Source organism: Uranotaenia lowii, chromosome 2, assembly GCF_029784155.1.
Source record: "Uranotaenia lowii strain MFRU-FL chromosome 2, ASM2978415v1, whole genome shotgun sequence".
Classification (NCBI taxonomy): domain Eukaryota; kingdom Metazoa; phylum Arthropoda; class Insecta; order Diptera; family Culicidae; genus Uranotaenia; species Uranotaenia lowii.
In genome coordinates, this window is record NC_073692.1 from 428800266 (window position 1) to 428818400 (window position 18135).

Consider the following 18135-nt stretch of genomic DNA (forward strand, 5'->3'; position numbering starts at 1 on the left):
AAACCAAGCCAAGCCAACGAACCAGAAACGCGCGCGTTTTGTCGATCTATTGTCTGACCGTTTTCTTCTAAAAGGTACTTCACGGCTGCTGTCCACTGCACTAGTTTTTCGGAACTTGTGAGTCCCGAAATCCGGCTTCTCGAAGGACCAAAATGTTTTTACCGATATCGAGGGTTTCGGATTAAGTTGACAATCGATCACTTATCTACTTAACTTCCGTTTAATCCTACAAAAAGGTAACTGAGATACATTATTTCAACTGATTTATTGTAATCAACGACGGGAATGGTTAGAAGAAACAATTGTAATAGAACTACGCGCGTTTGATGTTACAGAGCAATTGAATTGGATTTTATTCTCCGCTTTGTGCGGATGTTCGGTCATCCAGAGAAGTGACTACGCTTCTTCGTTCTATCTACATAAGATGCGCGTTTTAAAGGAGGCATGCAAATTTGGTGTGGCGCGAGTACACCCAAAACTGTTGCGACTAATATTTTGTGCGAACAGTCATTTTTGTCATTTTTGTCTTTTTTGTCATTTTTGTCATTTTTGTCATTTTTGTCATTTTTGTCATTTTTGTCATTTTTGTCATTTTTGTCATTTTTGTCATTTTTGTCATTTTTCTCATTTTTGTCATTTTTGTCATTTTTGTCATTTTTGTCATTTTTGTCATTTTTGTCATTTTTGTCATTTTTGTCATTTTTGTCATTTTTGTCATTTTTGTCATTTTTGTCATTTTTGTCATTTTTGTCATTTTTGTCATTTTTGTCATTTTTGTCATTTTTGTCATTTTTGTCATTTTTGTCATTTTTGTCATTTTTGTCATTTTTGTCATTTTTGTCATTTTTGTCATTTTTGTCATTTTTGTCATTTTTGTCATTTTTGTCATTTTTGTCATTTTTGTCATTTTTGTCATTTTTGTCATTTTTGTCATTTTTGTCATTTTTGTCATTTTTGTCATTTTTGTCATTTTTGTCATTTTTGTCATTTTTGTCATTTTTGTCATTTTTGTCATTTTTGTCATTTTTGTCATTTTTGTCATTTTTGTCATTTTTGTCATTTTTGTCATTTTTGTCATTTTTGTCATTTTTGTCATTTTTGTCATTTTTGTCATTTTTGTCATTTTTGTCATTTTTGTCATTTTTGTCATTTTTGTCATTTTTGTCATTTTTGTCATTTTTGTCATTTTGTCATTTTTGTCATTTTTGTCATTTTTGTCATTTTTGTCATTTTTGTCATTTTTGTCATTTTTGTCATTTTTGTCATTTTGTCATTTTTGTCATTTTTGTCATTTTTGTCATTTTTGTCATTTTTGTCATTTTTGTCATTTTTGTCATTTTTGTCATTTTTGTCATTTTTGTCATTTTTGTCATTTTTGTCATTTTTGTCATTTTTGTCATTTTTGTCATTTTTGTCATTTTTGTCATTTTTGTCATTTTTGTCATTTTTGTCATTTTTGTCATTTTTGTCATTTTTGTCATTTTTGTCATTTTTGTCATTTTTGTCATTTTTGTCATTTTTGTCATTTTTGTCATTTTTGTCATTTTTGTCATTTTTGTCATTTTTGTCATTTTTGTCATTTTTGTCATTTTTTTCATTTTTTGTAATTTTTGTAATTTTTGTAATTTTTGTCATTTTTGTCATTTTTGTCATTTTTGTCATTTTTGTCATTTTTGTCATTTTTGTCATTTTTGTCATTTTTGTCATTTTTGTCATTTTTGTCATTTTTGTCATTTTTGTCATTTTTGTCATTTTTGTCATTTTTGTCATTTTTGTCATTTTTGTCATTTTTGTCATTTTTGTCATTTTTGTCATTTTTGTCATTTTTGTCATTTTTGTCATTTTTGTCATTTTTGTCATTTTTGTCATTTTTGTCATTTTTGTCATTTTTGTCATTTTTGTCATTTTTGTCATATTTGTCATTTTTGTCATTTTTGTCATTTTTGTCATTTTTGTCATTTTTGTCATTTTTGTCATTTTTGTCATTTTTGTAATTTTTGTCATTTTTGTCATTTTTGTCATTTTTGTCATTTTTGTAATTTTTGTCATTTTTGTCATTTTTGTCATTTTTGTCATTTTTGTCATTTTTGTCATTTTTGTCATTTTTGTCATTTTTGTCATTTTTGTCATTTTTGTCATTTTTGTCATTTTTGTCATTTTTGTCATTTTTGTCATTTTTGTCATTTTTGTCATTTTTGTCATTTTTGTCATTTTTGTCATTTTTGTCATTTTTGTCATTTTTGTCATTTTTGTCATTTTTGTCATTTTTGTCATTTTTGTCATTTTTGTCATTTTTGTCATTTTTGTCATTTTTGTCATTTTTGTCATTTTTGTCATTTTTGTCATTTTTGTCATTTTTGTCATTTTTGTCTTTTTTGTCATTTTTGTCATTTTTGTCATTTTTGTCATTTTTGTCATTTTTGTCATTTTTGTCATTTTTGTCATTTTTGTCATTTTTGTCATTTTTGTCATTTTTGTCATTTTTGTCATTTTTGTCATTTTTGTCATTTTTGTCATTTTTGTCATTTTTGTCATTTTTGTCATTTTTGTCATTTTTGTCATTTTTGTCATTTTTGTCATTTTTGTCATTTTTGTCATTTTTGTCATTTTTGTCATTTTTGTCATTTTTGTCATTTTTGTCATTTTTGTCATTTTTGTCATTTTTGTCATTTTTGTCATTTTTGTCATTTTTGTCATTTTTGTCATTTTTGTCATTTTTGTCATTTTTGTCATTTTTGTCATTTTTGTCATTTTTGTCATTTTTGTCATTTTTGTCATTTTTGTCATTTTTGTCATTTTTGTCATTTTTGTCATTTTTGTCATTTTTGTCATTTTTGTCATTTTTGTCATTTTTGTCATTTTTGTCATTTTTGTCATTTTTGTCATTTTTGTCATTTTTGTCATTTTTGTCATTTTTGTCATTTTTGTCATTTTTGTCATTTTTGTCATTTTTGTCATTTTTGTCATTTTTGTCATTTTTGTCATTTTTGTCATTTTTGTCATTTTTGTCATTTTTGTCATTTTTGTCATTTTTGTCATTTTTGTCATTTTTGTCATTTTTGTCATTTTTGTCATTTTTGTCATTTTTGTCATTTTTGTCATTTTTGTCATTTTTGTCATTTTTGTCATTTTTGTCATTTTTGTCATTTTTGTCATTTTTGTCATTTTTGTCATTTTTGTCATTTTTGTCATTTTTGTCATTTTTGTCATTTTTGTCATTTTTGTCATTTTTGTCATTTTTGTCATTTTTGTCATTTTTGTCATTTTTGTCATTTTTGTCATTTTTGTCATTTTTGTCATTTTTGTCATTTTTGTCATTTTTGTCATTTTTGTCATTTTTGTCATTTTTGTCATTTTTGTCATTTTTTGTGATTTTTTGTCATTTTTGTCATTTTTGTCAGTTTTGGCCTTTTTCCCAGTTTTAATTTTTTTTGTGTTTTTTCCACATTTTTGTTGTTTATTTTAATCATTTTTGGATTCATGATTTATTTTATTTTTTGTTTCTGTCGATTCAATTGGCAATTGAAGATTTCTTACAGCTTACGATTGTTGAAAAGTCAGAAATGCTAGATCTTATCCTGATCAGTTTTTGTCTATCATTTGCCTCGAAAATTCCATAAAAAATCGGCACCTTGGATTGTGCAGTAACTTACCCTCGATTTTGAGCTTGTTGGCCTGGTGGGTGATGGCCAGCTGCAGACGCCCTCGCCTCTCGGTATGATCACACCCGCACAGATTCGGCACGCTTTCCTCGCACCGTTTGTGTACATTCATATCACATGCTGCCCAGTTGACAGTTGTTCGCATCGGATGGTCATCGGACGTTTGTTTTTGGTTACATTTTGCGTTTATCCAATGGAACAAGACACAATAAAAGAAAAGATTAGAAGAAAAAATACACATTTTGAGTCATCTTGGCAGAAGAACACCGAGAGCAGAACAATATAACAAATAGTAGGAAAATGATGGATAGGTAAGAAACGAACTCAAAACATATGTTTTTTTTTTTGTAACGAGAAGTCGATGATGACACATGTTAACTAACTAAGAATGTGGCAGAAGATGATGATCGATGGGTTTATAATGGGTTTAGATGATTTTAGTTTTGTTCATATTTATAAGGCGCTTTTTGGCAATGGTTTATTCGGAAAGGATGATTTAAACTTTTTTAACGTTTTTAAATTTATAAGATAAGAACCACTTTTTTATTTTGTTTTTTTTTTCAGGGGGAAATCGTGACAGTTGACACTAAATAGTTCAGTTATTACAGTTTTACATTTATCAAACAACATCGAACGAAATACAGATTTTTTACATACACTGATTGTACTAACCTTTACCTACATTTATTTTTAAATTTGACTATCGTTTATTTAGGATTTCTTGATTCATTTCAGAAGACACACAAATATGTTTTTTTTTAATTAGAAAGGATAGGTTCAAACAGTGCAGAATAGTTTGGCAAGCAGGGTGGAAAATTTGGTTCGACAAAAATTTACATAGATCAACATCAAGCTATATTTTGAGAAGAAAACATCTAATAGTAGTGCATTATGTCCTCCATTACCTGATGAAATGTGATCAGCGAAGCTGTTCGAATAAACTGTTTAAAGACTCTTTGAATAAGTGGCAAATTTCTTGAAGTTCATCCCCAAATTGTTTCCAAATGTTAGGCGACATTTGCCAAGTGATTCATCTAATTCAACCCATAAATCGCGCATTACCTTTTCCCCTTTAAACGAGACAGAGCACTCATCTTATCCAATTTTCGTGTGTTTTGTATCCCCAAATTACGGTCTTTGCCTAGTAGAAGGTAAAGTAGGAAAAAGCTCTAAGAAAAAAAACGTCTCTGTCACTTGAGCCATTTGCCGAATGTCGAACCACGTGCTCAGGAAAACAGCGCCTAATGATTATGATTACACGCTGTGAAAATGGCACGGCGGGAAAAAGCAAAGCCCTGTCTAGAGTTGCGAGGCAAAAAAAGTGAGACCCACCCTCTTCGCTTACGTTTACCTAGTATGAATATGAGTCGGAAAAAAGGTCCGAAGTACGAGCGGGGTATCTTAATAAAATTGATGGAGCATCTCCATTATCATCCAATTTGAATATGTTTTACCCTTCCGAGAAAAAGTGGGTCGGTGCGGAAATTGAACTATCAGAAATAAGGCAGCTAGAAAACTTAAGGATGGAGTAAATAGGAGGAAAAAATTTGTCAAAATTGCCAAAATTGTCAAAATTGTCAAAATTGTCAAAATTGTCAAAATTATCAAAATTGTCAAAATTGTCAAAATTGTCAAAATTGTCAAAATTGTCAAAATTGTCATAATTGTCAAAATTGTCAAAATTGTCAAAATTGTCAAAATTGTCAAAATTGTCAAAATTGTCAAAATTGTCGAAATTGTCAAAATTGTCAAAATTGTCAAAATTGTCAAAATTGTCAAAATTGTCAAAATTGTCAAAATTGTCAAAATTGTCAAAATTGTCAAAATTGTCAAAATTGTCAAAATTGTCGAAATTGTCCAAATTGTCAAAATTGTCAAAATTGTCAAAATTGTCAAAATTGTCAAAATTGTCAAAATTGTCAAAATTGTCAAAATTGTCAAAATTGTCAAAATTGTCAAAATTGTCAAAATTGTCAAAATTGTCAAAATTGTCAAAATTGTCAAAATTGTCAAAATTGTCAAAATTGTCAAAATTGTCAAAAATGTCAAAATTGTCAAAATTGTCAAAATTGTCAAAATTGTCAAAATTGTCAAAATTGTCAAAATTGTCAAAATTGTCAAAATTGTCAAAATTGTCAAAATTGTCAAAATTGTCAAAATTGTCAAAATTGTCAAAATTGTCAAAATTGTCAAAATTGTCAAAATTGTCAAAATTGTCAAAATTGTCAAAATTGTCAAAATTGTCAAAATTGTCAAAATTGTCAAAATTGTCAAAATTGTCAAAATTGTCAAAATTTTCAAAATTGTCAAAATTGTCAAAATTGTCAAAATTGACAAAATTGTCAAATGGTAAAATATGTCAATGTAGTCAATATTTTCTAAAATGTTAAAATTGTCGATCAAAGTAATTCGTAAACGACAAATAACGAGAAATATTTTGTTTCAAATAAGCTACGCCTACTAGTTTCTGCTTGATTTTGTTTACCAAAATCAACTGCAGTTGCGTGATCTGTTGAAAAATAAATATTATCATCTTGTTGATTTAAATTCAGAGAGCCGATTTTTTACAACTCGTTGTGAAAATTGAACCACATGCGATTTTCCAATCAAAAACCCCATACACACAAAAAGCTGATTCTGTTGACTTCACTCGAGTGTAATTCGATTTCCAATCACATATGTGACAATCTGGAAACCAATCGTCTTCTGGCCTCAAGAAGGTACCTATTTGACAAGTGCTCTGCAAATACCTACATCGAGTCATGAATCAGCCCGCAGCAGAAATTCAGCAGGGCTTTCATCGACATCCAACACTCGAAAGTTCAACTGCCCGAAGATAATCCTACCGCCGCATTCTTAAAGATGCTGAGGCTGTCCTCCTTGCTTGCTTGTTCGATTTGTTGACAAGTTTTCGGATGAGGGTCGGATGTCCTATCTAGTAATTGCTTGTTTTAAATTAACCTTTTGCTTTCCTCACTGTGTGTTCAACAGAAGCGGAAAACTATCGCAATCCCAACAATATTGGCAGTAATTGGATTTAATCTCACCACCACCCCAACCAAAAGCCATGAGTCACAATCTCTGATGGTTCCAGAACTAAAGAACGAAACCGCATTGTCAAATGATCTGGGAACTCACCACAAAGAGCATGGAGATTCATTGAACGTTTTCTTCTACTTTTGTGTGAGAAGAATCTGTCCAGAAAACGATACGCTTAGTGGACTGTTTTTCCTTCTCTTTCTCCAATTCCAATGCCATTCAGTGAATGAAAATCCTTCAAGCTTGCACTCGTATCTACTATTGTACATTTTACCACAAAAGCAATTCCTCGCATATGCGGCTAATGGGCGGCAGACTGGCTCTTGTCAAGTTTTATCTGTTTTGCTCAAATTTCCACCCCCTGCTTTGTTTGTGGGGTTGAGTTTGCGAATCTCTATCTCTAGCCAGCTAGCTATCCATCATCCAATTTACTGGACCACCCCCACTTTAATGAATGGGCATCGACCGGGCAAAGAAGGATGAGGAAGAGGGCGGACTCTTGTGTAAAACGGAAGCCAATCAGTCTAAACGACTTGTGAACAGAGTGCGCTGCGGTTCAATACCACAAAATGCCATCCCTGGCTGCCAAATGGTCGATCAACTGCTGACTGCCATTTGTATTTCAGTGGCCGCCCTTGAGTTTGATTGAGGCGATATTGATATTGGCTGCTAGCCCTTGATGAAGATAGTTTCTGCCAATTTTGGTCAGCACCCAACGAGCCCAGTGTGCCAATATGTCCTGACTAAATATGTGGTCACAGAAACAACATCAACAATGGCGACCCCAACAATGAAGCCTCTTGATAAATGGGCAGTAAACTCCACCCACCCATCACTCCCCCCGGGGGAAAGAGAAAAATAAAACTGCCAAAAGACGTCGCGTCACTCGATGATTGACCATAAACGGAGCATGCTGTGTGCATAGCAGGCGATGGCTCATTGTCTCCTTTGACGGATCTGATTTCCTAGGCCTACTTACCCGGAAGATTTAAACCCAGAAGGCTGATTGTCGTTAAGTTGAAAAATTCAAGTACATTGGCGATATAAATGACATTCATGAAAATTTTGACAGTTTTGACAATTTTGACAATTTTGACAATTTTGACAATTTTGACAATTTTGACAATTTTGACAATTTTGACAATTTTGACAATTTTGACAATTTTGACAATTTTGACAATTTTGACAATTTTGACAATTTTGACAATTTTGACAATTTTGACAATTTTGACAATTTTGACAATTTGACAATTTTGACAATTTTGACAATTTTGACAATTTTGACAATTTTGACAATTTTGACAATTTTGACAATTTTGACAATTTTGACAATTTTGACAATTTTGACAATTTTGACAATTTTGACAATTTTGACAATTTTGACAATTTTGACAATTTCGAAAATTTTGACAATTTTGACAGTTTTGACAATTTTGACAATTTTGACAATTTTGACAATTTTGACAATTTTGACAATTTTGACAATTTTGACAATTTTGACAATTTTGACAATTTTGACAATTTTGACAATTTTGACAATTTTGACAATTTTGACAATTTTGACAATTTTGACAATTTTGACAATTTTGACAATTTTGACAATTTTGACAATTTTGACAATTTTGACAATTTTAACAATTTGACAATTTTGACAATTTTGACAATTTTGACAATTTTGACAATTTTGACAATTTTGACAATTTTGACAATTTTGACAATTTTGACAATTTTGACAATTTAGACAATTTTGACAATTTTGACAATTTTGACAATTTTGACAATTTTGACAATTTTGACAATTTTGACAATTTTGACAATTTTGACAATTTTGACAATTTTGACAATATTGACAATTTTGACAATTTTGACAATTTTGACAATTTTGACAATTTTGACAATTTTGAAAATTTTGACAATTTTGACAATTTTGACAATTTTGACAATTTTGACAATTTTGACAATTTTGACAATTTTGACAATTTTGACAATTTTGACAATTTTGACAATTTTGACAATTTTGACAATTTTGACAATTTTGACAATTTTGACAATTTGGATAATTTAAAAGTGATTTACCTTTAACACGATTTTGTAAGTTTAATGAATTGAATATGTTAGATAATTACTCGGTCCTTTTGATGGCTACTTAATTTATTTTCTGGAGATTTTAAATGCATTGCTTACCTGCGATATACACCACTAATGGATATCTAATCTGATAGAGATTTTATTGCCTATGCGAAAGGCCTCGAGCGATCATCAACTTTTGACCGACTGGCTTAAAACACTTAGCTTAGCTTATATCGATGCGTTTAAGTACTTTTTTTATGATCACACGGTAGCTCAGATGTGATCAAGCCTAATGGATTACCTTTACGAAACAATCGTAGGTCATGGTATACAAAAAAGCTTATCTCGCGATCCAATATTATTAGAGAAGCAAGTGAAATGTATTCAACATTTCGGATTTTAAATCCCGCTCAAATGGGCGAGAAATAAAGGCAAGATTCAACTGATTTAAATTGTGGTCATAACAGGCTAAGTCAATTTGGGGTCATTTTCAAATTTTGCAAACTCTGGGGCCTTTAAAGCTGCGTTTTGGTTCAAAACTGATTCATAATTTTTGGCCAAATTTTGAAGTGAACATTTCATGAGTAAATTTAAACTTTTATGTTTGTGTGAGAAAATTAAAAAATTTTGTTCCACATCACTTTTATTTCGTCAGTGGAACCAAGCCTGTTGAGGGTTTTGGTGGCAATTTATAAATTCTTTAGAGAAATTTTTCAGATAAACACCTTTGTGGAAGGTCGAAACCTCATATCTTATCAGGCAAAAAAAAGTTATTAGCTGTTGATTAGAGGTTTGTCGTTTAGCATTGAAAAACAATCAATTTAACTGACATCACTGCTGATGCCTACCGAGGTATTGCTTGCTAAGTAGTCATGCAATAATCAGGTAGACACCAGCAGTGATGTCAGTTAAATTGATTGTTTTTCAATGGTAAATGACATACCTCTATTCAACAGCCAATAACTTTTTTTTGCCTGATACGTCATGAAGTTTCAACCTTCCACAAAGGTGTTCAGCGGAAAATTTTCTTCAAAGAATGTATAAATTGGCACCAAATCACTCAGACTCAGTTCAACAGAAAAAAACAAAAATTATGTTGATTTTTCAAAACAAAATATTCAATTTTCCCATACAAACATAACAGTAAAAATTTACTTATGTAAACCTTAAAAAATCTGCAAAAAAATCATCGATGAGTTTTGAACCAAAACGAAGCTTTCAAGACCCCAGGGTTTGAGAAATTAAAAAAAGACCCCAATTGGACTCAGTCTATTATAGATAACAAATTTAAGTAAAGAATCACAATAGCTGGTAACTCAACCATCCATTTAAAATTATGGTACATGTATCATGTATCTACATAAAGTAAAACATACATCACTCGAAAATCGTTCCAGCACTCTTCAACTGATGGAAAATTGGATTAATTTAAAATGAACCCACAAACACTTGTTTGCTATTTCCTCTACTTCATCACTACAAAAAGTTCAATCAACAAGTGACGACGACCGATAAATAACCACCAAAGGCTGTCCACGAGAAATGCGAACACATCAAGTTGTACTGAATTTTGAAAGTCCCAATCCAATCGGGTACCCAACCCCGGTGGATGCTTTGGTCGCATGCAGACTGAGAAGGTGGCCGCACTCGTCTGTTCCCCAGGTCAGGGGCGGCGTGCAACAACAACCGAGCGTCTGTTCTCCAGGTCAGGGGCGGCTCAAACAGCGTCTGTCTTGCAGCAAGCGGCTGAATTTATGAAATGCAGCTCCCGCCAGCTAAGTCCAAGATGGCAGCCCCATCGCGGGATAGGGACTTTAGGCTAACAACCTACTGCTCCTGATACCTTATATTGTTACAGAAACTGAGAGAAGAAATAACCGAATTGGAACTTTGGCAACGACTTTTAGCATGAAAACACGGACTAGAATTGGAACTTGGAATGTTTTGACCCTTGCCCAGCCAGGAAAGCTGGCTCAACTTGCTAGAGAAGCTAGCCGCCTCAAGCTAGAGATATTGGGACTGAGCGAAGTCCGTTGGCCTAACACTGGAGAACACAAGACACAGTCCGGGCAAGTACTGCTTTACTCTGGCATACGAGGAGAACATGCTACTCGGGAACGAGGAGTTGGTTTCCTGTTAAGCCCGCAGGCCCATGCGGCCCTCATAAGATGGGAACCGATAAACGAAAGAATAATCGTAGCCAGATTCAGAACACGGGTTAGAAACCTTACAATGGTCCAGTGTTATGCGCCAACTGACGTTGCCGATTTGCAGGAGAAAGAGCAGTTTTACAGTCAATTGAACAGCGTGGTTGAGAGAATTCCGAAGGGTGACATTCAAATCCACTTAGGCGACTTCAACGCAAAGATTGGCTCCGATAATCAGGACTTTGAGCGCATCATGGGGCGCCATGGTCTAGGACAGATGAGCGAAAACGGAGAGCTGTTTGTAGAATTTTGTGGCAACAACAACATGGTGATCGGTGGATCGCTCTTCCCCCATCGACCAGCACATAAGGTCACTTGGGTATCCCGAGATGGCCGAACAGAAAATCAAATTGACCACATCTGCATCAGTCGAAAATGGAGAAGGAGCCTTCTTGATGTCCACAACAAACGAAGCGCAGACATTGCATCCGACCATCACCTCGTCCTTGGCGAGATACGACTGAGGGTTGCGCGTGTCCAACGGCGCGAGGAGAAAGTCGGGTGTCGATACGACGTCCGCCGGTTGGAGAATCCAGAGGTGAAAAGGGCATACGTTGAACAGCTAGAATCCCGAGCCTCGGAACTGCCGACAGACGGAACAGTCGAAGAACAGTGGTGTGGAATCAAGAATGCCTTTATCACGACGAGCCATGGTACTCTCGGTAAAGTTTGTGGAAGACGAAGTGAATGGATGTCGGATGAAACCTGGAGGATGATCGATGATCGGAGAAAGGCGAAAGTCGGAATTGAGCAGGCATGTACCGGGTCAGCCAAAGCAGCCGCCCGCTTACGATATGCGGAGCTGGAAAAGGCAGTTAAACGAGCTTGTAGACGAGACAAGAGAGCCTGGACAAACTCCCTAGCCGAAGAGGGAGAAAGAGCCGCCGCCATTGGAGATATCCGATTATTATATGATATTTCTCGCCGCCTTAGTGGTGCAAGGACTAATGCAAGAATGCCGCTGAAAAACCGAGCAGGTCAGCTGCTGACAGATCGAACAGATCAGCTCAAGCGTTGGACTGAGCATTTTGATCAACTTTTCCGAGTTACAAATAGCAATGGCCAACAGAACCCGCAGCTCGAGGCGCCCACAGTAAGTCGCATTAATGGCGTCAACTCGGAAGCGCCCACGCTGGCTGAAATAGAAGCGGCAATCAAGGACATGAAATCCAACAAAGCGCCTGGAATCGATTGCATTCCTGCTGAAATGCTCAAAGCCGACCCTGCCTTGTCAGCACAAATGTTGCACCGTCTTTTCGCTGACATTTGGGATACTGCAACATTCCCGGCCGACTGGATGCAGGGTATCCTCGTAAAGGTCCCAAAGAAAGGAGACCTAACAGAGTGCGGTAACTGGCGTGGCATAACTTTGATCTGTACAACCCTTAAAGTACTCTGCAAAGTGATCCTGAACAGGATCCAGGAGAAAATCGACGCTACACTCCGACGGCAACAAGCTGGATTCCGATCCGGACGATCATGTGTGGACCACATCACAACGCTACGAATAATACTGGAACAAATCAACGAATTCCAGGACTCTCTTCTGCTGGTGTTCGTTGATTTCGAAAAAGCATTTGACCGACTGAACCACAAAAACATCTGGGCTGCTCTTAGACGACGAGGGGTCCCAGAGAAACTAGTCCATCTCATCGAAGCACAGTACGAGGCATTTTCGTGCAAGGTCTTACACGACGGTGTCTTGTCCGAACCAATCCCGGTAACTGCTGGAGTGAGACAAGGATGTATTTTGTCACCGCTGCTTTTTCTCATCGTAATGGATGAGATCTTGACTGGATCGATTGACTGTAGACCAAACCGAGGATTGCCGTGGAATCCTTCAACCATGGAGCAACTGAACGACCTTGACCTGGCAGACGATATTGTTTTGCTCGCCCAAACACAACAAGACATGCAGAGCAAACTCGACGACCTCACCGAAAGCTCCAAGGCAGCAGGTCTCAAAATCAATGTCGGAAAGACCAAGTCGATGGAAATCAATACAGAAAATCGTTCCAATTTCGTGGTAGCTGGACAACAGGTTGAGACAGTGGAGTGCTTCCAGTATCTTGGTAGCCAGATTACGCCTGATGGTGGTACCAAGAAGGACATCGAAACCCGGATCAGAAAAGCCCGATTTGCGTTTGCGAGTCTCCGAAACATCTGGCGGTCACGCCAGATCTCTCTACGAACTAAGATCCGAATCTTCAACTCAAACGTCAAATCCGTATTGCTGTACGGGTGTGAGACTTGGTGCACATATGCGGTGACGACGCGAAAACTGCAAGTTTTTGTGAATCGGTGCCTGCGGAACATCATCCGCGCTTGGTGGCCTGGCAACTGGATCTCAAACGTTGAACTTCATCGCCGGTGTCATCAAAAGGCGCTAGAAATCGAGATTCGGGAACGTAAGTGGAGATGGATTGGGCACACGCTGCGAAGAGATGAAAACGAGATTTGCAGAGAGGCGCTTGACTGGAATCCAGATGGGCATCGAAGAAGAGGCACGCCCAAAAGCTCGTGGCGGCGAAGTCTAGCCGCTGAAATCCGCACAGTTGACGAGAACCTTGGCTGGCAGCAAGTGAAGACGCTGGCTCCGGATCGCCAGCAGTGGAGATCTTTTATCTCAGCCCTATGCGCCGGTCAATCGGCGCTGGACCCTTAGGTAGGTTAGGTAAAAGTAATTAGTAATATTGTAAAATACAGTGTATTGAATCCTTTTAAATTCAAAATTTTTCTTGACAATTATATGTCGGCCTTCAACTTTTTTTTTCGTGTACACCCAGTAGGCCCATAACTACATTCGGCAACAACAAAGAGGGCTGCGAAATTCCTGAAGTGCAAAAATGACAGCAGAAACCATAAAAAGAACAAAAAGGTTTTTCCTTCCGTCCTCCGGAAGGGCGCGCAAAACAAAAAGCACCAACTACGATTTCGATATCATCCAACATACGAAAAAGAAAAAAATATATAATAAAACCACTCCATGCCATGCCATTTTTCCCATCTAGGCAGGTCCGGATCGGCTTGCTGTGATGGTTTTGTTGTCGATTTCCTACTCGAGCGCTATTTTTAATATTCATCAGCGCGTCGTCGTTCATTCATTCCTCTGTTCATTTGTTGTCGTCGTTGACATCAATTAATACAAAGTGGTTAAAACCCTTCTCAATTGGACAGATGGATGGCATGTTAATTGATGATTGTTGTGCGCGACGCGAAATTGCGTGCCGCGCAATTTCGACATGAATTCCAGCCGACCAGTTTGAACTCGTTGGACAATCGCTGAACGCATAACTGTCCCATAGGCAGTGGGGATCGCAGCATCCTTTGGGCGGTTATGCGGCAATCGAACCGATTGTGGATTGTAAATAAAAGAAGCTGCGCTCAAATAAAAACCGAAAAGATCGAAGCGAATAACTGAGAAGCTCCGATTTGGCGGACTCTTGGGGAAAAAGGTTCCCCCAATCGAGTGTCATGAATAAATGCATAATTAAGCGTTTTTTTTTCCTCTTGCGTTGTAGTATTATTTAATGCGTCACTCAATTTAAGTGAAGGTTGATCGGAATTAATTTTAATTGATTTAAAGAATTTATAAGGGGAAGGAACATCTGGTGCAGGTGTATGCTTTAATGATTTCCGTTATTTCCACCAGAAATTAAGCCTTCGACTCAGTTGAACCAGGTAGTATCTTATTTTACTATAATCTACATATATGTTTCAATAACTTATTTTATTAGATTTGATGATATAATTCTGACCTGACCTTAAAAATTCAGTTCAACAACCTATATAAAGGTAAAACTAACACATGGGAAATTAATATGTGTTTCAAATTTTTCATCATATTTGTATATATGTTTATTTCTTCATCAATAATATCGAATAACGAATTTACACAGAAAAGTAAAATCGTAATTCTAGAACAGTGGAGGAAAAATTTTGCTGTTGCGGTAAATTTCAGTATGTATAAGTTCCACTTACCATCAGGTGGTCTAAGGATTTGAAACATGGTTCAATTTAAAAGATATCATGCTCGTCACTTTCAAATCATCTGGTTACATAAGGATTCTGTATTAGTTTCTTACGTATAGAATGCTGATGTACTTAGAATAAGCTTCTAGAAATTTTTCTGAGCGTATCCGGGCATTTTACCCAAAAAACCTGAGAAAATCGGGACATTAGATTTTAAAATATTTAACTAAAAAACCGGGTAGTATCCGGGCAGATCCGAAAAAAATCCAGGTTAATCTCATATAAATTCAAGAAGAAAAAAATTGAAAATAAACACATGAAAAAAATTGAGGCACAGCTGTTCAATTAAAACTATACATTTTCAAAAAATGTTTGCACGCCTGTTTCCATGAAACAAGTAAAAAAAAATCCTAAATTATGTTAACAAAATTGGCGTTTTATTTCTGATTTTGCTAAGATTGTGGATAAATGTGGGTCAACAGCTGGCATTCTTCCTCGATATCCGGGCAACCGTTCCGGACCGGGCTTTTTCTTTTTTTTTTGCTTAAATAAGAGCAAAGTAAAGTCGTAACTTATGAATCTTTTGTTCAAATATGCCCTGTAGCTTACAGCATAAATACCTATCAAACTTTCTTCTAACGGCTACTACACCGTTCTTTTATCAAGGCATTCCATTTGACGATCATTGACCATGGTATGTCAAATGGGTTGTTAAATTCTTTTTTTTTTTTGATAATTAATTATTCTTAGAGGCTCGAAATTCCGTAGAGAGAATGTTCAGGATCCCACATCGGGCAATCGCTGAGGCTCATTACAGGGTAGGTTAAGAAGTGCGTCTTTAAAAACCGCTTCTGACTGATTCGAGTTTTTTCATAACGCCGATTGAACTTGGTGCCCAAACTTAAATGTTGTACTCCAAACCACAGCAGGCGAGCGAGCTGTGTACAATGGTTGATATGAATAAAACTCTAGTAATTGCTTTTGCTATTTTCGAGCAGTTTTGAGAGTCAAATACTTCAAATGGCATGCATATTTTTTATTCGGAGTTGGTTGAAAATAAATGTACCGCTCTGCTTTTTCATATCTAGTTGAGCTAATGCTTTCGAATTTTGCCATTCTAAAGTTCGAGCTAAGTAAAAGCTATCGAAGCAATTGCTATTTTCTTATTCATGCCACCTAATGCCTTCATAGTGGTAATATCGCAGAATCCACTTATTCATAATCAATTATATTTCAAAGGTCGTTCATAAACAAGTTGAACAGTGCTGGACCCAAATGACACCCTTGAGATACTACAGAAGAAACAGTGAAGTCTTGGAATTTTATTTGACCCTGTCGAACGAATGCAGTTCTGCCTCGGAGATATGATTCGATCCATTTTACAAGCCAAATTGGGAATCCGGTCAAATGCCTTCGCAAAGTCCACGTATAAAGCATCTACTTGCTTTTTATTTGCGAGACAACCGCTGGTAAAGGGGACATATTTACACTATTAAGTTCGACAAAGTAGATCACTTTTTGCGAAATCCATGCAAACATTCATCAATGATGTGTGACAAGACTGGGCTCATTGCGTTGAAAATTAACAACTCCAAAACCTTTGCAAGGCAATTCAGTAGGGGAGAATGAGGATACTTGATCCCTGGGGATACTTGATTCCTTAGCTATATCTCGAAACTGGAACGTCTTACAAAGATCAAATGTTCTAGAAAAATGTGCCAAAATGAGGAAAATAACAATGCTTGTAGTTTAAAAATTTTTAACAAAATAATTGTTTGAGTAATTGAATTTTGTTTGAAAAATTTCACAAAATGTAACTTGAAGATCTTTTTTCATCACTTTAAAATGTTCCTTACATGGGAAAATTACGAAAAAAATATTTGTTCCAATGTATCAACCGTTCGAGCGTAAAATGAACTTCATAATGCCATATATTCAAAGCGATGGAAAACTCCCAACTTTTTTCAGAAAAAGTTTTCTAAAATGTTGATTATGGGTACAATTGATCCCCTAGAGTTGGGTACAATTGATCCCCCTTTCAAACGGCATATTCTTCTTCTGAATTGATTGTTATGATTGCTGATTACGAAATTACCAATATTTATCCAAAAACTAATAATTATCAAACAATTGTTTGAAGAAAAGAGAAAAAATAATTAATTTTCTCTTAATTATAAAAAAAGCGCCTTAAAGTATGCAATGTTATTAGCGTTGAGACAAAGTTATAGAATTTTCTTCTTATGTCTGCTATAAATTGTGAAATGAGAACACACTTGACCAAAATAGTCAATTAACATTCTATCTTGGGGTTTTGTTTGATTTTTCTACAAGGATTAGGGCTTCCTGAATAAAAGATCAAGTCTCCTTCAATAGGGGATCAAGTCTCCCCTAACTTCAGAAAAATCGCAATATTTTTACTCCCACGAAAATGCTTCTAGTTCATTAACGGGTTCAAGTATCGTTCTAATTTTTGGAGCAAAGAAACTTGAAGTTACAAGCTGTCAGAAAATGTCAAAGACGGCAAGTTGCTATATTTTCCCAAAAAGATATGGTGAAAATATGAAAAGGGGATCAAGTATCCCCACTCTCCCCTATAGGAATAGCACGGTAATGTTCAACGAGATATATTCTACTGGATTTGTAGATGGGTGTAATTGCAGCGGTTTTCCAAAATTTTGGGAAGGTGGGTAATTCCAAAGACTTATAAAAAAATCATGCTTGCCGAAGGTGCAAGAGAGTTACAGCATCGTTTGATAAATAGCGGGGCAGGCCATCAGGATCAGCACCTTTCTCACGTTGTTAGGGGAAACTCTTATTTCAGTAATGCTGATATTCAACGAGTTTACTGAAGCCAAGTGTTGAGTCCCATAAGTAATGATATGGTCAACGAACGTAGTCTCAAAGAAATCTGTGCCCAGCTAAACAGCTTCTGCCGTATTAGTTGAGTGGCGACTTGCATACGACAGGTTCTGTGGAAGTCCAGAATAACCTTTTTGGTTCATTCCGTAGCTCCAAAAATGATGATGGTTTATTTTTGAATTTACGTTGGATATCGGCTAAATAACGACAGTAGCAGGAATCCTTAAGTTCTAAGTATTCCAACTCAGATAATCTGACATTTTGTTTTGAGGCATCCGTGGGATTGCGTCTAATGTAATTTTTTTAGCTTCCCTTAGGTGGTTTTT

General features: G+C 35.6%; 1 protein-coding gene across 1 annotated transcript in view; it reads right to left on the reverse strand.

The window, feature by feature from the left end:
• Nucleotides 1-3489: 3489 nt before the first annotated feature.
• Nucleotides 3490-18135, reverse strand: part of LOC129749387 (protein kinase C, brain isozyme-like) — a 30616-nt gene continuing 15970 nt past the window's right edge. Inside the window, exon 4 of the mRNA XM_055744350.1 lies at nt 3490-3782. Within this exon, the coding sequence (XP_055600325.1) occupies nt 3583-3782 (200 nt within the window). The 3' untranslated portion in view covers nt 3490-3582. The remainder of the gene's footprint in view (nt 3783-18135) is intronic.